The sequence below is a fragment of the Dendrobium catenatum genome, unplaced genomic scaffold (assembly GCF_001605985.2).
Source record: "Dendrobium catenatum unplaced genomic scaffold, ASM160598v2 fragScaff_scaffold_1148, whole genome shotgun sequence".
Lineage (NCBI taxonomy): Eukaryota > Viridiplantae > Streptophyta > Magnoliopsida > Asparagales > Orchidaceae > Dendrobium > Dendrobium catenatum.
In genome coordinates this window covers 689,248-715,106 of record NW_021319610.1, presented here as the reverse complement: position 1 = coordinate 715,106, position 25,859 = coordinate 689,248, and the positions used below count along the sequence as shown (strand labels likewise).

Genomic DNA, 25,859 nt, shown 5'->3' with positions numbered 1-25,859 from the left:
TTATCCTAAAACTATAATTTTTTTATGTTTTTAACACTCTTAATGTATATATATTCATAATTTCTATCCTATGTAATGTGGTCAAAATTTCACAAGCAACCTTATAATTTTTGCAAGAAGATTTTTTTTCTTTTATTCCAAGTGAGAAGATATCTATTTGTGATTTTGTGACTCCACTTTTGTAAGTAATAGTCTTCTACTTTTTTAAAGAAACTGCTTATTATTACAAGATCATAAGCTACTGTAGAATCAACCATAACTTCTATTGATTTTTTATCTCCTATTTTATAACTACAATGAACTATACCACAACCCATCCTAGCAGAACCTATATGCAATTTAAATAATCTCCAATAACCATCCTTTCTTCAACAAGTATAAGTTGTAGTAGTTCATCAATTTGACAATTTCTTCCTTTTTTAAAATTATCTTCAATCCAACTTTAGAAGCATAAGCATTTACCTAGAGGTGTCAAAATCGGTTTTCAGGTCAGGTTTGGATCAAACCTGAAATTGCCCCGAGTCCAAGCAGGTTGACCCAAACCCAGCTCAATTTTGTAAACGGGTCAGAAATTCGGACCCGGACCCGACCCTTACGGGTTATCGGGTTGACCTGACCCGACTCGTAAACTGGGCTACATTGGTGCGTGTGTGCAGAGAGCGGGTCCGCCTCTCTGACACTGTGTTGTTCGTGAGGATAGCAAAGCCAGAGGGCTCGCGGGATCGACGCTCACAGTTGTGGGGATCACCTGTGCGAATTGCGAAGGGAAGAGTTAAGACGACCGGACATGAGAAGCAATCAGCGAGATCAAACTAGATCGAGCTTCGAACGCCGAAGTCTAAATGGACGGTGCGAATGCTGAACAAACAATGTGAACGCATGATCGGATTGGATAGAGTCATGCGAGTGCGGACGCGGTATTACGGAGTCCGAACGCTAGAGGGCGGAGTCTGAACGCTGGATCGAACTCGCGAGCGCGGGATCGGGCTACAGAGTGCGGAGTCCAAGTCATTCCGGGTTGATCAAGGGTTTCCAGGTCAACTCGATACCGACTCGGTTTTATAAACGGGTTGGAATCTGGAGCCCGAACCATACCCGTATGGAAAATGGTTTGACCCGTCCAGGTCGGGTCAAATATTGACACCCCTACATTTGCCACATTTATGATTTTATCATCAATAATTGTCTTAATAGAAGTCTTATCACTAATTATATTAGCCCCAACAATTTTATCTTTTGCTAGCCCAATCTCATTCTTATAGTTAACCTTTAACAGACATAACCTTATAACAATCTATCATATCCATGAATTTTTATTATTTTCATATAGTTTTTTGTAAACAAGTAATATTTATTCTTCTTCTTATTATAGTTTACATCAATTCTCTCATCTTTCCATTTAATGTGTTATTTCAACTATCCTTCAAATCATTTTTTAATCTATCCTTCCAAGTTTGGCCAAACATTCATCTTAATATTATCATGTGCTACACCTATATACTCTTAGATGATGAATAAGATAGTAAGATATCTGTTTCACAAATTATTATTAGCCACAATACCACCACCGAAACATATATTAAATATCAGTTTCAAAGAAATAAGGGCAATTAAATTTCATAGATTTGAGGTCTCCTATTCAAATGAAAAGAATGAACCAATCGTGAGTTACAAAGTCTGATGAACGCTGCTTGGAGTATGCTGTGCTTAGGAGTTGTAGGAGACTTTTGGAAGAGTCACGAGATCAAGTGATTCAAGTTTTAGAAATGAAAACAAATAAAATTTAGTGCGGAAGAATAAAGCATTGTCGTTTGATTCTTATGCATGATGACAATTCTTACGCTTCACATTTTGGCTGACAAAATATAAATTAAAGGCTTTGTTTGGGGGGGGGGGGGGGGGGGATTTATGCAATTAAAGGCAATTCCAATAATAGTAAAAAAAAGAAAGAAATGCAAGCAACCTAGGAAGTCAATACAACAACAATGACCCTATATCCCACTCGTGGGGTTGACTACATGAATCATTTTTCTCCATTGTATTCTATCAAGAGTCAAATTCTCATTTAAATCTAATAAAACATGTCATTTTTAACACTTTATAACCAAGTCATTTTAGGTCTACCTCTACCTTTCTTAACATATGTCAAATCTAATACATCTACTATCCTAACAGGTTCATCAGAAGGCCAACGCTTTATATTACCAAATCATCTAAAATGTATCTAATCTTATCTATCAAGATACTCCAACCCTTTCACATATATACTTGTTTCGCATTTTGTCCCTAACTGTGAAGCCACTCAACCACTGAGGCATCATCATACCTGCAACACTTAATTTTATGCTTCTCTATTAATGGCCAACATTCTGCGCCATAAAGCATTGCAGGTTTCACTATTCTAATAAAATTTTTCCTTAAGCTTGTGGGGTACTTTTCTCTCGCATAATAGGCCCCATGCATTCCTTCACTTAAATCATCCAACTTGAATTCTGCTAATAATATCCCCATCTATCTCACTATCAGTTTGAATTATCGCTTCCAATAAAATACCCAAGATACCAAAAAAGCGCAATCTTTTTTAATGACTTGATCATCCAATGTCATAATCCCTCCACTAGATCTATTACTACTAAATACTACATGTATTCAATTTTAGATCTACTCAAACGAAAATCTTTAGACTCTAAGGTTGAACTCAATAATTCAAGCTTTTCATCAACTCCTCTAGTCTTATCAATAAGAAGAATATCATCAGCAAAAAGCATACACCAAGGTACAAATGTCTAGGAAGTGAGAACATCCATGACTAAAGAAAAAATAAATTGATTTAAAACTGATCCTTGATGTAATCCAGCTGAAATAGTAAAATAGTTGGTCAAACCACCTTGTATTTGAACACAAGTAACAGTTATTGTATGCATATCCTTAATAACTTGAATAGAAGCATTATTAACACTTTTCATTTCTAGAACTCTCCAGATCACTTCTCTTGGAACTTTATCGTATGTTTTCTCTAAATCAAATATCATATGTAGATCCTTCTTACTCTCTCTATAGTTCTCCATCAAACCTCTAAAAAAAGTATAGCTTCCATAGCAAACCTACCTGATATGAATTTGAACTAGATTTGAGAAACATTAGCATCATGCCGTAACTTATGTTCAATTACTTTCTCCCATAATTTTAATGTATGTTACTTTATTCCTATATAATTCGCACACTCTTGTGTATCAGATTTATTCTAAAAAATAAAAATCAACACTGTTTCATGCATCTGACATGTTTTTAGTCTTCAAAAAAATATTGAAAATATTAGTATGCCAAAAAAATTCTTGATCTCCTAAACATTTCCACACTTATGTTGTAATATCATCTAGTCCAACTACTTTTCCACACATCATTTTCTTTAAAGACTCTACAACTTACAATTTTACTACTAAATAAACAAAAATCTCAATTTTCATTTAGGGTGTCAAGGTCATTAAAGTTAATTGTATCACTCAAAATCATTATTAAAAAGTTTGTTGAAATATCTCATCCATATATGTTGAATGTCCTCTTTTAAAAATAATAATTTTTTTTTATATTTATCCTTAATATACTTCACTTAAACTAAATATTTACTTCTTTTATCTCTTTGCTTGGCTAACTTATACATACATCTTTTGTATCTAATCTATTATATGAATTATTAAAAGCTGAATTTTATCATTACATATTGTTTTCTTAGAATCCTACAAGTCTCTCTATATCATTTCTAATTTTTCAAGCTTCGACATCTAAAACAAATTTTATAACAAAATATTTTATTTTTTATGTTTTCTTACAAATTTTGATTCTATCACCAACTATTTTTACTATGAACTTCTCATTTTGATTCTCAAAGTACATATTTTATAATATTTCTAATATCACTAGCTATTTTTTCCCCACGAAACATTACCTTTCTCATAAACAACCAAATCTTATAATCTTGAATCTTACTCTCAAAATGTTTTCATTATCTCATCTAATCTTAGAGCTATATTTTATTTTATTTTCATTTTCCACCTCTTCGGATTTAAATCAAAAAATAATAAGCAATGCTAAGTACATAAAATTTCACTCAGTATGATTTAATAGTTTTTACAATCTAAATGATATTTTTCTTATAAGAAAATCAATCTAAGTTTTATTATCGACATTATTATAAGTGATGAGATGTTTTTCTCTTTTCTTAAATTAAGTATTAGAAATTACGAAATCATAAGCTAGAACAAAAATTAATATAGTCATACCGCCTTCATTAGTCACTTCAAACTCATAGCCGTTATAAATATTTTTAAAATCTTTTACCACTCTATCAACATGTCCATTTAAATCTCATCCAATAAAAACTCTTTCTTCAAGATGTATCATTTATATTAATTCTTCTAAGTCACTCCAAAATAATAATAATAATAATAATAATAATAATAATATGCATCCAAACTTATTTGAAGAATATAAACACATATTGCATTAATAATCTTAACATAAAAAACAATCTTTAAAACTTTAATTATATCTCTAATTCTATTAATTTCTGCAATATTACCCTTCAAACTTTAAATTATGATCACACCTACACCATTTCTAAGAAGACTCCTACTTGAATATCAAAGTTTAAATCCTAAACTATCAATCTCTTTAGCTTTTTCTCCAACCCATTAGTTTCTTGAATACATAGAATATTTATCTTCCTATGAATTATAATATCTATTAATTTAATCAATTTGCTCGTAAAAGTACCTATATTCTAAATTCTTATCCTATTTTAATTTCATGATAAGAAATCATGGACATCATAAGAAGTCAATCAACAACATAATTTAACATTCAAATGAAGTAGTTCATACAAATCATATATGTTCACTATAACTCACCAAGCTTAATTCATCATGTTGGTGGTAAACTTATCCAACTAAAAAATAATAATAACAATGGACCTTCCATATATTACGATCTACACCATCGCTAGCAGCCTTGGCTGCAATAACACACTGTCAAGCAAAGTTAGTGCAGTTAGGAGTAACAAATTTAAAGCTACGCACATGCACCAAATATTTGCAAGTTTGTCCCCAACACACCTTTTGAGGCAAAGAGGCGCCTAACAACAAATTTGATCATAAAATTTAGAGCGATGGGAGCCTTTGTCCGCAAACTTGTTGAGCGAGCCTCAGCCATGTCACCAAACCTAGTTATTCTCCCCTCTCGCCCTATCAAAGCTTTGTTCTCCTGATCCTAACCTTCTTTTCTTTCAACATTATCTTCTTCAGATTCAAGTCTATCTCGTGAATTGCACTTATGGCAACTATGCCACAGTATACTGTTCCATCTTCACTAAAAAAATTTAACAGACAGTCATCCTCAACCACAAATATGCATCAGTAGATGTGTGAATGTGGAATAAGGCGAGAAATACAGAGATGGCAAAGCATATCCAAATCTGCACACATTTAATATATGCATAATAACGAGAGCAAAGCCCGTCTAACTTAGCGTGAGCACAAAAACCAATAAAATAAATGTTCGCACCTTGATATGCATGCACATATTTAGATATCCATACATTTTATACCAAAATAAGAATTAGGAATGTTAGGCAGCCCCATTCAGAATACCTTGGCTTCCTATGCATATTAATCTCAATATAAACAAAAGTATGCAATAAGATTGTAGAAGACATGAACAAAGAGTAATGTTAAGAATCAAAACAACTCACAGCTCTTTTCTCAACCACACACTCCTGGTCCTCATCTCTGATTTCAGATTTTGCACTTGTACAAAAAATGCTGATTTCTGCAGCTGTCTCACAGGCGGACTCCAACAGTGCGAGCTCATCAGTTGCTAGAGTACCGTCAGAATTCTTGTCAAGATTGGTTTTTGCCTTCTCAAGATATTTAATAGGAGGTTTTTGACAGCTAGCTGATTTTAAATAATCCACAACCTTAATATTTGTTTCACCACCTATGCCGAGTTCCACTGCCTGTAACAATAGAGAAGTCCACAATAAGTTCGCCAGAGAAAAACATCATGTACACACTTTTTTCCATATTCGTTACAGTAGAGTGAAACGAGAAATAGAAAACACAGCTATGTTGAGAAATGGCTAGAGGGTGCAAATTACAAATAAACTTTTCGGGGAACTATTGTATAAACAATCAAAAGATTACTTCTGCAAAGCTAAAATTATGTTGCGCACTGTAACAATAGAGGAGTCCACAATAAGTTTGCCTGAGAAAAACATCAAGTAGATACTTTTTTTCCATATTCGTTACACTAGAGTGAAACGAGAGATAGAAAACACAGCTACGTTGAGAAATGACTAGAGGATGCAAATGACAAATAAACATTTTTGGGTACTATTGTCTAAACAATCAAAAGATTACTTCTGCAAAGCTACAATTATGTTGTGCACTAATGAATACAAATTCAGATGCAAATCAGAGGCCTTCATGCAGGAAAACTTCTGAAAAAGTTCCTCTATAGCTAGCTCAGCAGGTACAAGTGTGGAAAAAACCTGAGATGATGCATCCGCAGAAACAGAGTCAGCATGTAACCTCTCATGAAATTCAGGTGCCACTTGCAGAGAATCAGCTACACCAACCACTGCTGCAACTAAACCATGCACAGAATCTGTTCGTGAATCTTGAATGTCCTGGTTAGAACTTATCTCATAGAAAATTTTGGAAACAACCAAGTCTTCCTCAGTTTCATTTATGCCAATGCAGTACTGGTGCATCAACCAAGGCGTTTTCAATGGGTTCCCACCAGTCACTGTGTTCATATAGAGAGACAATACTTCCTTAGACCCTTGGTGAATACCATCTACACACACCAGGTTCGATTTGCCAATGCTATTCCAGCAGATCTCAACAGAGTTGTCCTGTTTCTTCTGTCTTTTGAAGTTCCTACTGCGGTGCATCTCAATTTTTCTATGGAAAAAATATGACGCGCTTCCATCCTGTTTAACACCTAATGATGGCAACCATCAGCAAAATTTTGTAATAAATGTGGCCATATAAAAAATGAAAAAAAAAAGATGCTTTTAGCAAATTACCTGGTAGAAATTGAGGAAGAACATGGCCCAACCCAGCATCTTCATCAAGTGAAAAGATAAATTCATTAATAAAAGGATGTCGTTTAGCCACTCCTTTTCCCATTTCTGCAAGCAAGTGCCAGAGAAGCTCTTCATCTGATGGATCAAATTTGACTCCTTTAGGCAAGCTTGGCCACTCCTATATAGGAAGACAATCATACATTACAAAAATTAAAAATGAGCAATATAAACTGCAGATGCGTGTTGGCCTCTTCAGTAGTTCAACTTCTTAAGAATACAACAGCATAGTAAAATTCTACAAATTCTTGGAAAATGCAGATATAAAAGTGCGGTGGATTTGAATCTTCAAAAGGTCCATTACAAAAATCACACGTCAATTAACCTTTAGGACGAAAGATATTTCATATCTCAGCTTAAAAAAAGGACGCTAATAAATAGTGGAGATGCACTGAAATGTGCAAAAGGGAAAGGAAGCTAGTGAAAATGAAAAAAAAAAAAAGACTTTTTGATTGGTGGATAAAAAGCAGATATTCATATCCGAATTATAGACCTAAAGAAGATTGATATTCACCAATAGTACAGTGCAAATAGGTAAGGAGAGGAATGAACAAAATTCTAGAAGAAAAAACATATTTAAAATATAAGAACAAAATATTAATCAACTAGAATGAATTTTTAACCATACCTAACTTTTTAGTATATGAAACAAATACAACGAGATTATCAAAATTGGTAGAAAATGATTTCTAGCATTAATGGACACTAGCATATCACACTTATCCTATAGAACTAAAAAAAAAAAGATGTCTGGTGAAATCATGAATTAAGGATGAAGAAATGGCTTGCTTTTGAGTTGTTGTGAGCATTTGAGGCTGAAGGAATATCGTAAGAGAGGAGGAAGATCACGAGCTACTGTGAGTTGGAGTGTCGGATTGTGAGAGAGAAGGAACATTGCAAGAGAGAAATCCACGGAGAAGATATAAAGGGACGGGTGGGATCTAAGGAACTCGAGATTTATAGGAAGAAACGGAAGAAAATGGGATATTACAAAACTGTAAGATTTAAAGAGAAAAAAAAAAAAAACAGTTCCGCAAGATTTAAGCTAAAACATGGTCAAATCTTTAGCTTGTATTTAAAGACTTGATCAAGAAATGGTATAATACCAAACTGCCCCCTACAAATACCATATCTTAGCTCAACAACCATTACATCTCAAAACCGCAGAAAATCGATTACCGGGTAAAAATTACAAAAGCTGCAAGCCTGCAACACTTGGCGGTCCATCCATAGTTATGAAATGAAGTGGTTTGTTTTAGCTTCGAAATATACCTTCCTGAAGTCTGGGATGACTCGCTTTACGTTCAGACCCCTAAAACCGAACAAAATACCAAAAATTGAGCAGCACGATTTGAGTAAAGTGAGAAAGTAAGAGATGAATAAGCGAAAGGAAAGCGCACTTCGAGGGCATATCAGGATAGATGAGCATCCTCCTCCTCTCCGACAGCGGCAATAGGTCGAGATCACCCGACCTTGCCTCGCGTTCGAGTTTTATGACGGCCTTCTCGCCGAATCCCAATGCGCTTGTTGGCTCGCCGGAGGCATTTTGAAAATTCATGGCGGTTAGGGCATTGGAGAACGTGACGGTAGTTTTGGGGCATTCACGGCAGAGAAGGGTGCAACGGAGATAATCGAAAAGCCGAAAAAGCTAAATGGCGTTTGGCACGGTGGCGCGGCGGACTCCAAAGATGCCCCTCCGTAATTTTCGTAACAACCAGTAAAAATGCACGTGTCTAATATTTTCAATATATATTTTTTAAATTTATAAAGATTACATAAATGATTATTTTAAATAACTATTATTTAAATATTTTAATTCCATTAATTTTGCTTTTTAAATAAATTTATTTTAAATTTGAGAATTTTCAAATTAAATTTCTAATAAAAATAAAATTAAAGTATTATTTGATTGATAAATTACTAAAATTAGTATTAAATAGTATATAATACTAATTATGTTTGAAGAGTAAGTTAATTAAGAGATTTAGAATTATGAAATATAAGAGAATGGAAAATCTAAACATAATATCAACATATATAGTAAAAGATAATACATCAATCTATTTGATTATTGTCATATGCATTTTATTAATGTTTTTATATATTAATGAAAAAGTAATGTTAGATGAATGATCATATTTTAATTAAATAATTTAAAGAAAGCTAAAAATAGGCATATATTATTTTCTTATAATTCTTTAAATAAGTTGTAATTAGATCTTCTGTTTTTATTGAAACTATTTTAAAGTGAAATATAATACATGTACTTAAAATAATCTTATAGAAAACATCAAAATTTATAACTTACACTAATCAATAGTATTATTTATATAGTTTTGTAAATTTATTTATTTGAAGCATTACATAGATTTTACTCTATGAGCTTATAGAATGTCTAGAATCACATAGCATAATGGAAAGTACATTAGAAAATAAATAAATATACAATTATTTTTACAAAAAAAAGAGCAAGTGATGGAGTGGAGGAAGTGAATATTAATAACCATAAAATTGCACCCATCCAAGCTTTTTTCTTAACACTATTAAGGGTTTTACACTCAACACATTGCACCATAAAATCTACAAAGAACAAATATGGCATATGGATGAAGAATATTTTATCTACTTAGTACTACGATTTTCAATAAATTATTTTTAAATGAATCTCCAAGTATTTATTAATTAGTAATAACAATGTAATATATATTCTATGTAAAAAAATGAAATAAAGGGGAAGACAACATTTAAGTTTAATAAAAATAGCACCATAAGACTTGTGAGATTGTAAGTTGGATCAAGAATTTTTTTTTTCCCCAATAAATTGAGCAGCATTATGCAACAAGTTGTAGCACACGATCGTACATGAGGCTTTATCAAAAGGCTCTGAAATCATTTCGCAAGAGTTGAGGAGTTAGTGATTTGATGAAGTAAGAGTTTTGACACATTTGATCATTGACACCATAAGTAATATGAGTGAAATAACATTCATGTAGCATCAGTGAGTGCTATGGGTGGATGGATGATGATGTAACACTAAGTGACAAGATGTTGTTGAGAACAAGTGGCTACTATTATGTAATGGTTCTCTCCTCATAAATTTGGGCCAATACAAGGGTGGTTGATCCTCTCGGCCATCATGGGATGACAAAGGAACTCTATTTAGTGGATGATTCAATGATAATATGGGAAAGAATTAGAAAAGCATGCCTGAGAAGAAATAAAGGAAAGTGTGAGAATGTTATAATTATAGCGTTAATTTTGAAAACATCTAAATGCCAAAGTTTTAAGTCTACACTGCGGCCATGGGAAATGGAGCTAAAAAAATGAGGAAAGAAGGAGACAAAGTTTTAAAGTAGAATTATAAAGGCTCTAGTGAATGAAGAAAAGAAGAGCAACTAGAGGATGTATGCTAGAGCTTGACTCAAGAAATGACATATCAGATGAGTTTGATTAGCTAATGAGCCAAATTTAAGCCAACCTTAACTCAGCTCATTAAAGGGTGAGTTGCTCATTTAAAAATTATTAATGTAAAATGAATTTAACATATATTAAATCAGGATTTAAAGTATAAATTCATTAAGAATATTTAAAAATTATGTATCACTTTCTTGTATCAATTGATTTTTATTATATATATTCTAATTTCTCTTTTTTTATAAATTAATTATATTAATTGCATGAACTATAATTTTTTTTTTTTTCATAATAAACTAACTGGCTTGTTTGTTAACTCAAACTCCTAGAATTAAGCTTGAGCTAAAGCTCAAACTCAGTTAATTAATCAAAATCAAACTCAAGCTAGAGGTGAATTGAGCTCATATCCAGTCATTTACAACCTTAAGTCTAAGTGATCAAAAGATCCATCCACTACAGGAAAATCTTCTCTCTTTGGCAAACTTAGGTTGTCCCAACCAAAATAGAAGAAGAATTTGTGTCGAGCATGCTCCAATTTAAATATTTGAAAAGCTCGATGTGACGACGCCTAACATGTTGGCACCAAACTATCATGTGTTAGGCATAAAATTTAGTGAGAGATGGTCGATCCCTTATAATCCAATTAGGGTTATAAGACATGAAGCCACTCAACACAAAAGGGAACCCTGGCAAGATAATTCAACTGTGAATATTTAAATTCCAAGAAGGCATGATGTATCCTTAGGTTTATTGAAATACCTAATTTATATATTATATATTAAAAAAAAGTTATTGAAGAAGGATAATCCATAAGGAAGCAAAATTACAGTAAGCAGTTAACTATAAAATATGATAAACGAAGTCCCATAAAGTCATTAAAAGTCATTATCTCAAGAGGTGTCGCAAAGAAGTTTGGCCTCGTGAGGAAAGGGCAACAATAAGATGCTAAGGAGAGGTGAGCTATTTAATTAGTCATTGAGAAAATATGATGCCCAAAAGAAGGGAAGATGTAACTAAAGTTGATAAAAATAGGCATTCAATAATGATAGAAGAAGTTGCCAATAGGTGCATGTTCTTAAGAAGAAAGAGTGTCAACCAATGACCAATCAAAACATATTATTGATAAGAGGCAAATTCTCTAGATATGAGTTATTGAGAAATGAGTTTCTTAATATGGTTCTCAATACAGTTTGCAAAGAGGACGTCATGAAGAGTAGGGTTCTTGGGAAACTGATTGAACAACGCTAAGAGGTCGAGGGGTCACACCAATTTTACTATCATAACTTATGTTGCAATAGTCAACTTAGGATAACTCTAGGTGGATATCTTTTATTAATCACAAGAAATCTTGCATCAAAAAGAACTCATCGAGGGGAGGGTCGATTATAAACTTTGCGATCCTTAAGGAGGGCCATGATTTCTTAAGTGAAAAATAAGGCCAAGCTATGGGCTTAAATCAACTTATAAGAATGGCTAAACCACTATTAGATGCAATTAGTTTAAGGTTTGTATTTAGATCTACTTAGCAAGTTGTGATAATAAAGGAGGGTCCTATAAAGGTATAATGATCATAACTAGGTGAATTTTAAAGCTAGAGGATTTAGTTTGATACTAGTGCTCCATAATATAATTAGAGGGCAACAATTATAATCAAGGTAAATCCTAAAACTAGGGTATTCAATTATGAGAGTATTTTTTATTAGATAAACTATGTGAAAAAGCTATAAGAGTCAAGAATATAAACATTGATAACTTATTCAAGAGGTGTGGACTTTCTTTCTCAATCAGCAGGAGATGTCTTTCTATGAGGCGAGCTTGACCAAAGGTAGGATGAACCTTTAAGAGTCAAGGAAGTATGAGTTAAAAATTAAACTATGAATTAGAGGAATTTCTTCCTTTATTGACATGGGATGACCTTTTATTGAGTGAATCTCATTGAAGCTAAAAGAATAAAAGCTCATGTTAGGAGAATTAGACTCTATCTCTCTAATGGTAAGTTGGAACCTCATATTATACAACCTTCCAATATACCTTATGTGAATCTAGGCAACTGATGGTGATCCACTATTGGTTGTAGTTGTTCCATTATTAAGCTTAATGAAAGTTTGGTTTCATAAATCTTAATTCGATTAGGATAAGTAATTTGGGAAAGGAAATGACACTTCACATGGTGTGCGTAAGTCCCTTGAATGAGTCTAATTAGTGTGATCTCTCAATTTAGGGCTTCCCGTGCTCGTAAGATCATTAAGCCACATACAACTTGATAAATAACCACATCCATAGGTTTTCTTAAGTAGGAAGCCTTATAAAAGAATTTGAATATGAGATATACACCTAGGTATGTAGGAAACCTTGGCTCTATAAGGGAAATGAGCAAAAGAAAATGCATCAATTTGCATTCAACCTACCAACAACTAAACTTGAAAGATGGAAAGGCTTCATGGCCTAAGATGAGTTAATTATATGCAACATTGAACAAAGATACAAAGAATCCATTGGGGATTTGAGGTGAGCCTAACACATGTTTTATTAACCTAGACTATGTTTGATAAAAAAAAATTATATTATGGAGGATACAATGTGTGTGATCTCTCATCTTTTTATCTGATTCAAGGAATCACTCATACTATTTAATTACTAGACCACATAAAAAAAGGAAAATCATCATGCCCATGGATTGCCTTTGGCAGGAGGCTTCCTGAGAAGACTCAAATATGAACCCTATAAGAAGATATGCTCGAAGGTTTTGGTTTTGATTATCATATCAAGTTTAGATATAAATAAGGTGCCAAATACATGACACCCATAAATGAAAGATATACATGAATTTGGTCTACATTAAGGAAATAAGATAATTTGTACATGTTTTATTTTTCCTAATAAGTATATGATTCACAAGGGGAACTAGTGGATGTTAGTTATAACTACTCATGTTGCATTCAATGTGTGGGAAACTATGCTAAAGTGAATGGTTATTTCTAATAAACTTGAGATAACGTCATCCTATGTAGATGACGAATAAAAAAAAGGACTATAATGAAAATTCAATATGATATTTTCTATAAATAGTGTTCACCCATAATAACCTTGATTAATAGACATATATATATCATGGATAAATGAGTGTCTATTTGTGAGGGAACAAGGGAAACCTTATCATAGCCAAGAAGAAAATAACAATTCACTAGGGATCTAAGATGGCTGGAAATAGTTTTTGGTTTACCCCAACTATGCTATACTCAAAGGGAGAAAAATTGGAATCCATCTAAATTCTACTAGTGTAACAAGGTATGATAATTGTATGTTTGGTCACCCTGGCTATGCCCAGCTTGTGTAGAGATAAAGTAGGTGAAGAAAATTGGCCTCTATGGATCTATGTCGGGTCCACCCTATGAGTGAATCAAAGAAGCAAATTTTCCTTGAGAATTTTCAATGCTTAAGGAGAGATAAAAAGTTATATGTATAAAGTTCATCTTGAAAAATGCTAAAATAATAGAGGATTTGAGGCCAAGTATGCCTTAAGCTTCTTAAAGGTATACTCCCACTCATCAATCATCTAGGGCTAGTGTTTTTATATCTTATTATATATATTGAAGAAATGAAGATAATTATCTCTATAAATAACAAGAAAATAAGACAACATAAACAACTATCTATCCATTTAAACATATATCATCCTTATTATTAAATAGTGTTTCATGTCCTAGTTCATCTTTATCTTGTTTGGGCAATTATTTTTATATATAGCAAGAAAATAAGATAAACTTTCTTGAAGTAACCCACAAATCACATTTGTTTGAATAAGTTGTATATTATATTGATAAAGGGGGTAGATGCATGATTCTATGTCTTGAATACATTGAGAAATATCAAATCTCTTTACCATCATATCAACTACATACAATTCTATGGTTAAACCAAAAAGATCCTTTTAAATCCTTATTTTATGAGTTGATATTATATAGTACAGATTTTTCATATCTTTATAGAATTGTTGATCTTTATAAAAGCAAAAGGATGTTGCCTCTTCATATGTGTTAATCTTAACTTTAATGTACTTAAAGTTCCCAATTATGAAGCGAAGCATTGAATGTCGAGGTGACATTAATAAGGTAGTTGATGCATAGGAGAGAAAGCTTTTCTTGGGATGAGCCTTATTGAGATCTTGTAGTCAACATGCATACTCCAATTTATAACAAAACAATCAACATAATTTGATGTGATTTTTACATGGTTATGATATTGTAATATTATTTGGAGCGTTCATGGTAGGATCTCCTAACATAAACTTAGGCTTTATTTGGGACAACTTTCTTATTGTTTTTTAAAATCAACTTTCTAGTACAAAAAATTTAATTTTTATATTAAAAAACTACTTTAAAAAGTAATAAAAAAACTGTCCCAAATGAAGCTTTAAGAATTACGCATTCCTATATTTTTGTGTGCAGCTTCCTCCTTTTTGTTGTGCCCCTTCTCATGTTTTAGTTGGTTGAAATGCTTAAAGGTGTTATGCCCACTGATTATTTCAGTGAGATTTGAAAACATTCTATTAAACATCTTTAAAAAATTTCTAAATTTCAACTCAAAATCTTTATCAAGTAAACTGATAGGCACAATGAAAATGACTTTAGATTTTAAAATCTGTTGCTGATATTATAGCAAAAAAGCACCAAGTATTTGCTCCTACTTTCTTTTTGTTGACCTTACTTTGGAATATTCAGAAAAAAAAAAAAAAAAAGCATATTTGCACAATGGCAAATGCTAGCATCCTTAGAAGTAAGGCTTACTTTGGATAACTCTCTTACTATTCTACAATTTTTATTTAATTATTCTTTTTTCATTATTTTCAAATAATTTTTATGCCAAAAAAACTGCTTTCTAAGCTAACTTTAAAAAAAGTAACGTTTTGCTTTCCAAGCATATCCTAAGGCTTTATTTGAGACAACTTTTTTACTGCTTATTAGAAGAGCTTTTTAATACAAAATTTTTTATTTTGTATTAAAAACCCGCTCTAAGCAGCATTATAAAAGCCGTCCTAAACAAAGTCTAAATCTTTGCTCGTATGGTATTTTGTATTCATGCCATTTTAGTCAATAATCTTCTTGTTATTCTGATTGTTTTTTTCATGCACAGACATTAATTCAAAAGCTATCAGTGACATTTCTATAGTTGGCAACAACCTAATAACCAGATATTGTCCTAAAAGTTCATTTTTTTTCCCACATAAATCCTCTCCAATTATCAACATTCCTTTTTTTTTTTCACATAAATCCTCTCCAGTTATCATTATAATTGCCTATGCACAGTTATCAAGTCCCAGTCATTTATTTTATTTTAGTGATTTGATATTGAATCCACAGAAGCTTTACACTGATAAAATACTATGGGTTCAGATAAATCACAAAAGTGAACTGTATGGCCAAAATGAAATAACCACGCATGCTATAACATGCTAAGTAGAAAGCATAACACCACTCAGGTTTCATTTGGTTATTCTGTGCCTTTCCTAAAAGATAATTTTAAAACTATTGTTTGAGAGAACGGAATTTTTTCTAACGGAAAAAATTAATACAGAAAGCTTTTACAGTACAAAAATACTACAAAAATGACATGCAAACAACAGTAAAAAAAAAATAATTACCTTTTTGAAACTGAAAAGACGAAATTAAGCCGTCTCAAACGAGGCCTCATTATACTTCATGCACAAAAGCTTCACATAACTTGCCAATAATTTCATACATTATTTGAAGTTTAGAGTCCAGTTCCAAAAGTCAGATAACCCTATGATTAAACGTAAGCTTGCAAATAATCCCATCTAATTCTAAAGCATAAATTCCGGTAACATACATATATGAATATACAGTGCCGAGTTAGACCCTCCAGCTTAGAGAATAGCACACCTTAAAACTAAGCCTTTTTGCTCCACTCTCTGATCATCATTGCCTGCAAATTAAATCATTTTGCAAGCATAACTAATCTTTCTTTCATCCGGTCACCAAAGAGCTCAAACTATATCAAATCTTTGAATGCTTGAAAGTTTGCTTAAGGATTAAGGCTTTGTTTGGGACGGCTTTCTTACTGCTTTTTAAAGCAGTTTTTAGTAAAAAATCTTTTAGACTAAATTTTTGTATACTAGAAAGTTGCTTTAGAAAGTAATAAAAAAGCTGTTGCAAAGGCAGCCTAAGAAGATTGCTCACCATCTAAAGGCTGATGAAGCTTTCGGTTCTGCGGAGAAGACATCTCTTTCTTCAGACCAATCAGTATGTCCTCCATTGTGTATTCCCTTCGCCAATTCAAAAGCATTGGGAACAAGCTTGGTTCAACCTGATAAATTTAGAATATATGATAGATATAACACCAATGTAATTAAAGATGCCATAGTTCTGTGAAATAATGACGATTACCACTCCAGTTTCCTGGTTCACACAAGTCATGTTAATACGGGTCTGGAAGCGAGCCGTTGGTGGACTGTCGGGATAATCTTTATCGCAAAACAGCTTCAACTGGTATATCCGACCCTCATGAACAGTCTGCAAAGAACCAAAAGAAGAGTATTAGAGTAGTAATGGCCTTTAGGTATGCAAATATTCAATGCTTTTTATAAGGGAGATTTTCTATTGAACTACATAGTTGTATATACTTTAAAAGATTAGAGAAGCAAGCATACATTGTGAGGACCAATGATTGTTCCTGTCCAGGAACGCATATAAATGTCATCAGCATCATCCATTCCATAGCTCACAGTTCCATCACCAATACCCTTCTCCCCCCTTTCAAGCTCTTCTAGCAATCTGAAATTTCTTGGAACTGAAAACAAGCAGCCATAGAGTTTCAAAATTTATATTGTTTGTATGATAAAATGTCTCATTTTGAAATAACAGTAGTCGAAATCACATTAATGGATATATGACAAATGCAAAGTTTTTGAGTCCTTCATGGCATCATGGGAAATAAAGCACATACTGAAAATAATGCCTAAAAATTTACTATGGCCTGAAAAAAGGGGAGATTGCCACCATGATCGATTCATTCAGCCAAAAATGATCATAGGCTCATAGCATAAGAGAACAGTTGGAAAAACTTAAGCTGCCAAACCACTCTTGCAATAATCAGTTTGGGTTAAAGGAGGATGGATACAAAATGAACAAACAAGATAGGCTCACATGGCAGATAGGTGCACTATGTAAAGCCACTTTCTACTTAAATGCCTAACTCCAACTATTTATCTAATTCAACCACTAAGGCTTTGTTTGATCGGAAGTTTTTTTTGCTTATTCCATTTTAAAATGACAAATTCATTTCTTATTTACTGTTTCGTTCGTCAAATCAAGTTCCCAATAACTCCATTTGTTTCATTTTTCTGCTGTTTTGAGAAAGCTTTTTATGTATGCTTTTCGGTAAAAAAACTCCATTTTCTGAACCAATGAATCTTAAAATTGTCTTTTACAAAAGTACCAAAAATTCAAACGAAGCCTAAAGTGCTCAGCAGGATTGCTGCTGCTGCAGCAGCAAAAGTGGAAATCAAGTTAGAGAATGTAGAGAATGAGCAACAAGCAACTTCATAGCCTCTCATCACAAAATTAATCTTCCACTTATTTACTTTAGTCCAACTGAAAATGCCAACGATGGGGTCACGGACATGAGCTCGCATGCACACACCATACTATTTTGAAAATCAACCAGAAGGGGAGGCATGCCATTCCTGCACTTTGTTCTCAGCTGAGGCAAGGTCTAACACCAATATGTAGTGTTCCAATGGCTTAGAGAAAGACTAAATTTATTTTGCATCAACTAAATTTTCAACCTCAACTTATTTTGTATTGATTATACGTTGGGAACAGTTGTTTCCAATAAAATATAGTGCTCTTGCCATAAATTCTCTCTCTATAGTGTTCGTTAGAGGGGGACAGAAATTTGGAAAGGTCTACATCTTTACACCATTGCAATACTAGTACAAACAAATACTCGCCTATATACAAGCAAGAGTGAACAATAAATGAAAATATAATAAAAGGAGAATATCCTCAATAGAAATGAAATATTCAAAAGTTAAAAAGTCAATATTCATATAAAAATAGGTTGTCACGTTTTATAACAATTCTAGCAAACTTAAGGTGGAACAGAAGATATTGACAACAACAATAACATCAAGCCTTTGTCCCACTACGTGTGGTCGACTACATGAATCATTTTTCTCCCTTGTTATATTGAAAGTCAAATTCTCGTTTAATCTAATAAAGAAAGATCATTTCTAATATTTTCTAACCAAATATTTTTAGGTCTACTTATACCTTTCTTAACATAAGTTAAATCTAATACCTCTACTTTCCTAACCAGGTCATCGGAAGGCCGTCATTTTATGTGACCAAACCATCTAAGGCAACTCTATCTAATATTATCTTCCACTAGAACTACTCCAACCTTTTCACGTATATGTGTTTACAATAGTGACAATAGTGACCATAGTGTGATTGAATCATTAAAGTTGTGTGAATTAGACGCAAAGAGTTGACAACATGATTCATCTCAAAAAAGTATAAAAAAATATCCTTGAATAGAGAGTAGTGATATATAACATCAACAGAGTAGTAACAGAGAATTGATTGAGAGTATTGAGGAGAGTAGTGATAGAGAGCATTTACTGAGGAAAAACCCCCAACAATACTTGCCATTGAAAAACAAAGTAGATCGTTGAGGTTAGCAATCTTTTGATGAGCAATACAACCGAGTAAAAGTTGATTTTGGTGAGGATGTCAACATTATTGCAAGGTTTAAATCCGATGAATGATTGAAAGGTGTTTGGGTTGTGTGGCAGAAAATTGGCTTTGGCGGAGCAAAGTAACAAGGACTTCAACATCGTGAAGATGACGAGATATAGGTATGAGCAACAAGTATGATCATCCCACATTTACCTCACATGCGATGGAGAAGCCGGTGAGCATGACCTTGGCCACACCAAGCAGGGCATGGTACTTGAGCGCATCAATAGAGAAAGTCACATATCAATGAATTGGGTCTCATTATCCCTATGCCTTCGACAAAGGCTAGGTTGATGCCTTGTGGGAATTGGCGAGTGTAGACAACAAGGAAGAGTGCTCCTTTAAGCAGGACGCTGATGAGAATAGATGGATGCGGAAGATGATGGACAGTGGTGCGAGTAAAGGCAATCATGGGTAAGCCTGCTAAACAATACATGCAATGATTGCATGACTAATAAGGCATTCATAAGACACAGGACAGGGAGGCCGAAAGGGTCATGCAATGAAAGAGCAAGAAGAGCTCAAGCTACGTATAGGAGGGATTGAAAGGGGAAAAAAGGAGTCTAAGGAGGAAATCAAAATCACACTATTATACTAAGTTAGAAGGTGAGAGAAAATTATAAAGGTACACATCTTTACTTATCTGTTATACTAATACAGGCAAATGAGTGCCTACATATAGGCAAGAGAAGGAAAAATAATAATAAGATAGAATAGTGTTAAAAACATCTGTTTCTCATTTATGTTTAAAATTCCATGAAGGCAATGCAGCACCAATCCCAAGCTATTGTACTAAGCATCAACACAAGATAACGCAAAAGAGTATATACAACATTATCTTAGGTGTCAACCACAAATCTCGCTTATAAGGACCAATACATAAAGGACATGACATGGATTTCAAATTTCAAATAGCTAACAAGGAAGACGAGCTTCTCACTAGCAACATGGTTCATGGGTAGCATCTCGAAAGGACTAGGAAAATGCTAAGCAAGAATAAATGACAAGGGCAACAAAAATCGATCCAATATCAAGCAAAGCTAGTACACTTGCGTTGGGCAACCTGTAATGAATCTAATTATAGTATATCATGTACCAATAGTTGACATTGAAAAAACATCTTTATGGGTAGGAAATCCATTTTTGGACTTAACAATAGCTGCAAAACTAAAACATAAACAATTAAAAATCTACTATTTTACAATTAGCTCAAAGAATCAATAAAATTTGTAGTTATATATCTGTGCATCATTAAAGTTGTGTATGTTTGAAATTAATTAAGGGAAAGAAATGGTATTGAAAAGCATTTTTTTTTTATTTGTTTGCTCAAAGTCTAAGCAGAAAGAGAGTAGAAAAAAATAGCTATACAAAATTTTCCTTTTTTTTTCTAAAAACCTAATGAATAATAAGATAAAGCATTTTTAAGAGTTTGTTTAGGGCGGGTGTTAGCTTTTTATAAATGAGATTGTAAAGCAACTAGTGGTGTTATAAATATTTTTCTTTTTGAAAAAAATTAGACAACTTTCTTATAACTATAACACTAGCAGATCTGATTGCACAAAAATTTTAAAAAATCAACAAAAAAAAAATAGTAACCAAATGAAAGTGTAGCAGCAGTCTTCTTAAAAAAAAACAGTGAAACAATTATCACAAATATACCCTAAGTTGCTACTCATTGTACCATCAGCTTTATGTTTGTCTTTTCCAATAAAAAAAAAAGCTTTATGTTTGTCTTTCACATCTACCAATGCTTTTCCTCAACGCTATTGATTTGATTTTTGGATCATCTTTGCCAAATTTTTCATATCATAGGATAAATCCAAAGGGAAATGCTAACTTAAATGACAATCATTTTTTTAACATTGATTTATTAGAGAAAATATTAATCATTGTGGATTTCTTGCATTCCTTATACCTAAGAAAGACGAAAGTTAGTGGACATTTGTAGATAGTAGAATCATAAATAGATAATCATTAAATATTGATTTATTATACCAAGATTTAATGATATCGAAAATAATGAGGAGAGAATAAATATAACTCAAGATGTTAGTCATGCATTGTATGATTTTTAATATATATATATATATATATATATATATATATATTTATCAGATAAAATATTAATTATTGTGTATTTCCTGCATTGCTTATACAAAGAAAGATGAAAGTAAGTGGACATTTATAGATAATAGAATCATTAATAAGATTATCATCAAATATTGATTAATTATACCTAGATTTAATGATATAAAAAATAATGAACAGAGCTATAATGTTTTCAAAAATTAATATGAGGACGCATTAGTGAACATGCGAGAAGGGGATGAATGAAAAGTTGGATTTAAAACTAAAGATTAATGATATGAATGTTGATTATAACTTTGGGTTAACCTAATGCATCAAGCATTTTTATGAGAACTATGAATCATATAATTCAACCTTTCAGTGTCAATAGGTTGTTTATTTTGGTGATATCTTGATATATGGTGAAATTAGAAAATTTGATTTATCTTACAATATTACAAATTGAGAAACTATAATATATATATATATATGAATCGAAAGTGTTGTTTTGTCACACCATATGTGTACTTTGGGATTTATTGGACCAAGTAAATCAGTATTTGTTGATCTTAATAAGGTCAAAGCAATTAATGATTGGCCAATATCTATTAATATTCATGAGCTTCAAAGTCTTCAACGACCTGGCATTAATTATTAACTATCTAAAATAGAATATTTCATTTGACCAAATATGTTGATGGTGATTTTAAGAAAATTAAAGAAATGACTACAAATGCACCTATGCTTAAATTGCCATATTTAAAAAATATTCAAGGATTCTTATGATGCTTATAGTATAGGTATAGGAGAGATTTTAAGTTAAAAATGACATCATATTACTTTTTAGTGAAAATTTAAATGAAGCTGAAAAGAATATTCTAACCATAACAGTGAGTTTTATGTACTTGCGCAAGTCCTTAGTCCTTCAGTATTAGACATATTATTTATTAACTCAAGAGTTTGTCCCATATTCTAATTATGAAGCGTAAAAATATATGAATTTATAAAAGATACTAAGTCATAGAAATGCTAGGTTAGTTGAACATTCATAGAATATACTTTAATACTAAAAACATGTGATGGGATAGAAAATAAGCTTGCCAAGCATGAAGTAAATTTTTATTATTTTTCATAAAATGAAAATTCAAAGTGCGTGATTTTGACTATATTAAAGAAGATTTTGCTACTTGCAAGGAATTAACACCTCAAATAATGAGCCGCATGTGCTTAATAAGAATTTTTTTTTATTACAATATCTATCTTTTAAAAAGAACTAGTCTTGATTCATCATTAGATGTTCTCATTCTAGAATTACATGTTGATACTGTTGAGGGTCATTTTGGCATAAATAAAACAATAGCTATGACTAAGGATGGATTTCCGCAGCCAAATTTTAAAAGGAGATGCAACACAAATAGTTTCATTATGCAAAACTTGTCAAAAGACTAAAGATAATATATTTAATTTTGGATGACGCTCTCATTTCCTGTTTCTTATAAACGTTGAGAACATATCTACATAAATTTCATATTAATACTACCACAAACATATAAGGAAATATATGTTTTGCCATTGTGGTTCACTCTTCTAAAACTGCTCATTTTACTCCATGCAATAAAGTTGTAAACGAGCCATCTATGCCTATAACGTACTTATATTGAGTTTGTTAAACTGTACAGTTTACCTAAAGCAATTGTGAGCCAAAAGTAAATAAAATTTATAAGTTAATTTTTAGCTTAATGAAACAAAGATGGAAACTCAATTAAAATTTTCAAAATTAAACAAACTAAATTAAATAATAGAAATTTTAGTGATATGATATAATATTAGTTCAAAGAGCATGCATTTTAGGGATCTAACATTAATTGTAACTGAATTTGCATATAATTCATTTGCCAATTGATCCAGTAGTTAAGTCCATTTGAAATTGGTAATATTTCAACCTATAAACTAAAATATTTTATTGAGCTTCCTATTAAGGGTATGTTTGGGGCTGCTTTCTCACTTCTTTGCCTTCTATAACACTGTCATGCTTTCATTTGGTTACTATTTTGTAGCTGTTTTCAAAATATTTTTGTGGTGGTAAATCTACTTTATACAACCAGATTTGCTAATTTATAATAATTGCTAAAAAGTTATTGTCTGATTTTTTTCAAAAAGAAATTGTATTAATGATAACAACTTTTAAAAAAAAATATTTAATTCACAACAATTTCACAACCATCTTTAAAAAAAAATTGTAGGCATCCCAAATTTTACACAAACATTTGCATAGCATATCTAAGATTTGGAAGAATATTCACACAACAAGCTACTAATTATGATAATTTTAAATCTACAATATATATAAACAAGAAGTATGTAGAAAATCAGGAATGTAATAAAGTGATGATACGTTTAAATCCTTGAAGGTTTTCTACATGAATTTTTAAAAAATTAAATACTAGGAAATTACGACAATCATACAACATTTGTGATGAATGTTTATAAGTTTGAAGTCCCCAAAAAACATAAATATTAATACAATTTTTAATGTAAATAATTTGACTTTATATCATAAACCATCAACCAATTTTCAAACATTGGATTATTGTTTCTTTCCACCTATATTCAAATCCAATAATTGCAAAAATATTTCACCATAGATTATATTAAATGATGAAATTATGTTCAGTACTAATAGTGGATATGAACAACCTCGTACAGTAGTACAAGCCTACATTTGGTGCCTCATGAATTGCTCTATAAGAAACACGATGATTATGCCTATATCTATTTGATGACCCTCAACTAGACAATTCTTCCAAGCCAACTTTTGCCAAGTAGGGCAGAGTTTATGCAAATCTCAAAATTTATCATCATAGAAAACATAAGACGTGAGATAAGATGAACAAAATAAAGGACAAAGCTTTCAACACACATGGCTCCAACAATTACAGATGAAACTCTTTTTTTCCTAAGCTTTCAGCACCAAAGCTGCCTTTTTGGCTGAGATTTTTGATAGGAAACACTTGGATTTCCGAGTGTTTCACACCAAGAACCAAGTAGATCTAGGACGAAAACTGCTGTCCACACAGGAAAACAGCCAAAAAACAGTGGATTCGGAGAGAAAACGAAGGAGAAAACGTAAGAGAAACAAAGCAAACACTTTTATTTAATAAGTGATGAAAAGCACTTGCAAGATACAACTTTCCTTCAATTCGAGAGGAAGGAAAAACTCTCCAAATCTCTAGCCGTAGCCTAGAGCCCAAGAACACAAACCCTAGATCTCAAAAATGATTCAAATTCAAGATAAGCCTCCCTTCCCCCTATTCCTCCCAATTAAACATGAAAGGAGGATTACAATTTACCTAATTACCCTTCTCATTCAAATATTCCCTCCCAAAATTGAATTTACATCAAGTGGGCCCTCCTTGATGTTTCCGCCCCCCCCCCCCCTGGCCTGCTTTCTTCCGCCGGCTATAAGCCAAGACCGGTCCAGGGTGGACCGGTCCAGCCGGCCCAGGATGGGCCGACGTAACAATTTTCCACACTTCAGCTTGAGTAAGAAAGACATCCTCAATAACATGGACCAAGTGACTAGAAAATAATCTTAGCACCCTCTAAGATAGACTCAATGTCCTTGATGAAGTCCAAGAACGATTTTCTCCTAAAGTTAGCCAACAAAAAACTTGAGCCATGTAGTTCATCAATTCAAAGTAATGACTTGAGAGTTCCAACCGGGGAACTTGTCCTTAGAAACACTAAAGAAACCAACAAAGCAAAGCACAGAATTATGTTCATACCAAACTGAGAAAATCTACATAATAAAAGAAAATAGGGGGATAGGCATGGGAGCATATAAATTACAACTAGAGAAAATGATCTTTCCTAAATATTGAAACTTAGTAGACTTAAAACTATATTGCACGTTTTAAACTAAGAACTAACATAATTTTGATTTCCTATAGGATTAATTACAGAACGCAACTAGAAGGAATGTGCGTTGAGACAAATCACAACTCGCACGCCCAATCATCGAAAGCCATAACAAGTCACACTAATATCACCCAAACTACTCAAACCTAACGCTCTTTTCTCTAAAACTTCTTTACCATACTCTTACCCACTTGAATCTTAGGGCCTGAACTTAATGTAATATTAAAACATCTAACATCATAGCAATGAAATTACATTCAATATTTCTTTTTAATTTCTTGGGAATGCTCAATTGGGTAGTACTCTGAAATGTTGATAGACCATGTGGTCACTCGTACAATTCTCACACAATCTAGGAGTTGAAATAACTCTTCCACTTAACCCAAACTTTTAAGTCGAAAACTAAGGCATGGTCTTTAAGAGGAATGCCTATTCATGTATATACAGGGGCAATTGAGTGTAATTGTTTGTGGGCTCCGAAAATTCGGCCCCGGCCTCCCCGCCGCGCGATTTCTTTTTTTATCTGAGCGAAGGAGTTTTAACGAACTAAGTTCCGGGGT

The 25,859-nt window shown here is 32.5% G+C and overlaps 2 protein-coding genes across 6 annotated transcripts in view; both read right to left on the bottom strand.

Moving 5' to 3' along the window:
• LOC110102005 overlaps window positions 1-8,842 on the bottom strand; it is a 38,525-nt gene extending 29,683 nt beyond the window's left edge. Inside the window, exons 1-5 of one of the 5 annotated variants that reach the window (XR_002303764.2) lie at window positions 8,542-8,842; window positions 8,414-8,453; window positions 7,085-7,262; window positions 6,545-6,999; window positions 5,747-6,010 (exon numbers count right to left, since the gene is read on the bottom strand). Coding sequence is in view for 4 of the 5 variants with exons in the window: in XM_020830134.2 (XP_020685793.1) it covers window positions 5,747-6,010; window positions 6,545-6,999; window positions 7,085-7,262; window positions 8,414-8,453; window positions 8,542-8,699 (1,095 nt within the window). In the remaining variant the exon portion in view is untranslated. Of the gene's footprint in view, window positions 1-5,746; window positions 6,011-6,544; window positions 7,000-7,084; window positions 7,263-8,320; window positions 8,454-8,541 lie in introns of those variants that run through there. The other 4 variants (XM_020830134.2, XM_020830137.2, XM_020830135.2 and 1 more) reach the window with 4 other exon arrangements.
• Window positions 8,843-16,215: 7,373 nt separating this feature from the next.
• LOC110102008 (ubiquitin-conjugating enzyme E2 variant 1D) overlaps window positions 16,216-25,859 on the bottom strand; it is a 21,148-nt gene continuing 11,504 nt past the window's right edge. Inside the window, exons 2-5 of the mRNA XM_028698812.1 lie at window positions 17,223-17,362; window positions 16,960-17,085; window positions 16,753-16,879; window positions 16,216-16,498 (exon numbers count right to left, since the gene is read on the bottom strand). Coding sequence (XP_028554645.1) covers window positions 16,440-16,498; window positions 16,753-16,879; window positions 16,960-17,085; window positions 17,223-17,362 — 452 coding nt within the window. The 3' untranslated portion in view covers window positions 16,216-16,439. The remainder of the gene's footprint in view (window positions 16,499-16,752; window positions 16,880-16,959; window positions 17,086-17,222; window positions 17,363-25,859) is intronic.